Here is a 3720-nt window from a genome sequence, read left to right on the forward strand (position 1 = left end):
TATAATGCATCAAATGAATTTGGGTTGGTTAGATATACAAATGACAAGTAAATGGATATTGCAGGTGATGAGAAGATATATGTTTCATTTGTGTTCAAGAATCATTTCATAGGTATTTTAGAAATAACCCATATTCTCTCTTTCTACAATAAAATAGGAGTTCATAGCAGCAAATGTAGTAAAATCTTAGATTATTTGGCTACAAAGGATCCTCATAAATTTGAGAGAATAATTAAATTATAACACAACAATTTATTGTTACAATACAGTGTCAATAGCCTTGTAAAAAAATATTTTTTTATGAAAGAAGGAAACATTTTGAAGAAAAATATCAATTTACAAGAAATCTCATTAAAAATGGAGAAGCTAAAATTTAATTTGAATTTTGTACATTTTGTTGATTTTTTTTTATGAAAAAAAATATTAAGCATTAGCAGCTTGATTAATAGTTTCCTTATTAAATATTAAAATATTAAAAACTTGACTAATAGTTTCCTTTAACTTATTAATGTCAAAGGCATTCAACAATGGTAACAAGGGGTTGAGTGTAATGGTATAAAAATGTTAACAAAAGCTCTTACCTTTTCTATTGAACATACATATATGTAAAAATGTATATTTTTTTCAAGTTTAAAATCAAAAGTTAATCAATTTTTTAAGAAACTTATGTAAAGAGAATGTTTTGATTTGTTGAACTAAGATTTTTTAATTTTTCATAGACAATATGAATTGGATAGCCTTCTCTATAAATTGCAGTGCATGGAGTAAACTTAAATATTTACTAATTGAAAATATATCAAATTTAAATATTTAAATAATTAATCAAACTAAAAATCATTAAAAAAATATAATATCATAAAATATTTTTCAAAGAAAACAACTCTTAAATAGATAAAAAAAGTTTCAAATTGATAAGTTTAGAGAGATGTATATACTAATTTATTTTTGCCTTATAGAGTTTTCAAATGCATACAAATGTCTCTTAAAAAAGTGGGAAACACATTCAATATATATATATATATAATAGCTGCTTAAATACAGAACCCAATACAATTAAAGAAAAAATTATAAATCATAGAGCACAAAAAAGAGGGGGAAAGAATAAATAATTATTCACACTTAGATGACTACCAACCAGCCAAAAAAAAACCAACCCACCAAAACAAAAGTCCTATATCCAACCAACTATAGAAACAACCATGAGAACCAACACAAACAGAAAAAACACTAACAATAATTACAAACTAAAAGAAACAAGAAAAATCAAATCCATTGAACCTTCTCACACCACTCACTCTAGGTTTTCTGGACCGCCATAGCCCTAACCACCACTGAACAATCCGGACTGCAAGCAGAGCATGAACTGGACTGTTAATTACCTCTTCAAGATCCCCTATGACATTCTCACACCACTCGTCTCCCATTCAAAATAATATACATAGACTCCTTAAATATAGAACAGGCATATAAGTTTATCTAGCTGTTTCATCTAAATAGACAAACAAAAGAAAGTCCTACAGATTAGACCTAACAGCTCTATCACTGTCGACATCTTTAAAAAGAAGCTGAAATCTGGCCATGTTGGAAGGTTCCAAGGCAATAAAAATCTTTATGCCAGCCTTGTCCTTTGGATCGGCCATAAATACGACGAGATCGACTGTCCCAGATATCACAGGGCCTGCATATATTGATTTAACCCCTTTTACAATTTGAATGTCCTCATATTCCATGTGAGTCAACGATGTTGCCAAAAACCCGTTCTCCAGACGCATCACTCCATCATGTAATTCAAGCCAGTCTATAGTAGACCTCAAGTACTCATCAGTCAATCTATTTCCCGCTTCTTCCAATTTTTTGACAGTCTCGTAAAATTGTTGTTCTTGTAATTCTTTGGCTGTTGCCTTTGCATAAGCTGCCTTTATTGCATTGCCTACATATTCCCGTGGAAGAGGAGGTCTCATCTTTGACCTGATGCCAATTCATCAATACACAGAGACTCAAAATTATTGAGATCAATTTAAGTATAGTCATTCGCAATGATTCTACCTTAATAAAGAAAAATAATAAAACATTCCACCTTATGTCCACGAAATACTGAACTATTGTAATATCGTTGGCATTGATGTTTGCCATTGCAGCAGTTCTTGTGCGCCAGAGGTGTGCCAATGCTACAATGAAACTTGTGCAATGAGAAACTCCCCCTTCCTTTGCCTTCAGCTTGAGGAGATCAAGCATTTTTCCTGATAAGGAGAAGAGCTTGAAAACATGCTTCTCCAGGGCCATCTTATTGGGCACTAGATCCAGGTTTCTTTGCATGAAAGGCGAGGAATCACTGCCCAGTTGAGAAGGCTTCATCAACTCTTCGTGCTCGTACTTAATCTGAAGAGGAACGCGCGCTTTCAAGCAGGTACGATCAATCACGGGTAGGAATGCCACATCTCCCTTTCTAATCAGGTGGGCGAAGTTGCTTGCAAACTCGTGCAATGCAAATCCATCCACAAGACAGTGATTTACAGCAGTTCCCACAGCAAAGCCGCCGCATCTGAACCGAGTTACCTGCACTACATCAATGTTAAAGTGTTACCTTTTTCATTATTCTGCTTGCACAGTACAGATGACGAATGCCAATCAACGTTTAGAAGACAACTCGAATGGCAAGTTGTTAGAGAGAGAGAAGGGGATTGAGAGCTTAAACTAAAAGTCAGCGATAGAGATCGGTCGTCTAAAAAATGGAAATTTCCCATAGGTTCATCCAAATAACAGAGGATCTACTGTTATAATATGAAAACGTTATATAACAGATTTTCTAACAAGTTTCAATTTATAAAGCATCATGCAAGCTTCGAGACTCTAATAACAAGATTCAATTGATACACAACCTGAAAAGACATGAGATGGTCTTCTTCTGATATTTGATTGGTAGATTCGGGCATTAAACAAAGCTGAGTGAAGGCGGAATTTGGGTATGTAACGTCTCCCATCTCTTCCAAAGTCAGTTCACTTGCGCAAATTGCTAAGGGCACTCCTGCAGCATTACAATCGATCTCAAACCGCCGTTGCTCTGTATTTAACGTTAGCCTCCCCGATATGAAGTCATAAAAATCCAACATCCTACGGAGCGCCTCCGTGTGAAGATAGATTATGGCATCAAAATCTATTTCCTGATTTCCAGAAAACATATGCACAAATGTTGTGACATAGCCCACAAATTTTTGATCAAAATTGCTCAGGAAGAGTGAGTATCTCTTTCTTCTCTTTTCTGGACGTATTACTGCAAGACTCTTCCTTTTCACACCAATATCAGAGACCAAGGAAACAGCGGGCGGCTCCATCGGAGAAAATATCAGTCATGGCTTCCAACTATACCAACTTGACTCGCATCTCATACTTTAGAGGTAGAGAATTCGCATCTCATACTTTACAAGTAGAGCATTAAAAAATTCTTTTTTGATTGCTTGCAGAGTAAACTGGAAGTTTCGTAAGATCTTTAAGCGTGTGTACCGACTAATGTATGGGCATTTAAAGATAGTCAACTAGCAGGGAGCTCATTTACATCGGACAAAGCATTAAATACAAACAATTTAGTACCTGAAGTTTAGTAAGATGTTTAAGCGTTTGTACCAAGTCATGTGTGGGCATTTAAAGAGACAATTACTATGAAGCTAATTTCCATCGGACAAAACATGGAATACAAATAATTTAGTACTGGAAGTTGGGTAA

At 34.7% G+C, this 3720-nt stretch overlaps 1 protein-coding gene across 1 annotated transcript; it reads right to left on the reverse strand.

The window, feature by feature from the left end:
• Positions 1–1467: 1467 nt before the first annotated feature.
• LOC131046084 (acyltransferase GLAUCE) lies at positions 1468–3503 on the reverse strand. Its single transcript, XM_057979743.2, has 3 exons — positions 2880–3503; positions 2078–2556; positions 1468–1968 (listed from the first exon to the last, which is right to left on the reverse strand). The coding sequence occupies exons 1-3, from the start codon at positions 3330–3332 to the stop codon at positions 1515–1517; spliced, it is 1386 nt and encodes a 461-aa protein (XP_057835726.2). The 5' UTR covers positions 3333–3503; the 3' UTR covers positions 1468–1514.
• Between the last annotated feature and the right edge of the window lie 217 nt (positions 3504–3720).

Source organism: Cryptomeria japonica, chromosome 7 (genome assembly GCF_030272615.1).
Source record: "Cryptomeria japonica chromosome 7, Sugi_1.0, whole genome shotgun sequence".
In the NCBI taxonomy this organism is placed as follows: Eukaryota; Viridiplantae; Streptophyta; class Pinopsida; order Cupressales; family Cupressaceae; genus Cryptomeria; species Cryptomeria japonica.

Excerpts from the sequence above, each read along its gene's own strand:
- LOC131046084 (XM_057979743.2), bottom strand. The coding sequence starts at position 3,332 with ATGGAGCCGCCCGCTGTTTCCTTGGTCTCTGATATTGGTGTGAAAAGG. Across the intron at positions 2,557-2,879 it reads ACCATCTCATGTCTTTTCAG|GTAACTCGGTTCAGATGCGG; the intron begins GTTGTGTATCAA and ends GATGTAGTGCAG. Across the intron at positions 1,969-2,077 it reads CAGTATTTCGTGGACATAAG|GTCAAAGATGAGACCTCCTC; the intron begins GTGGAATGTTTT and ends AATTGGCATCAG.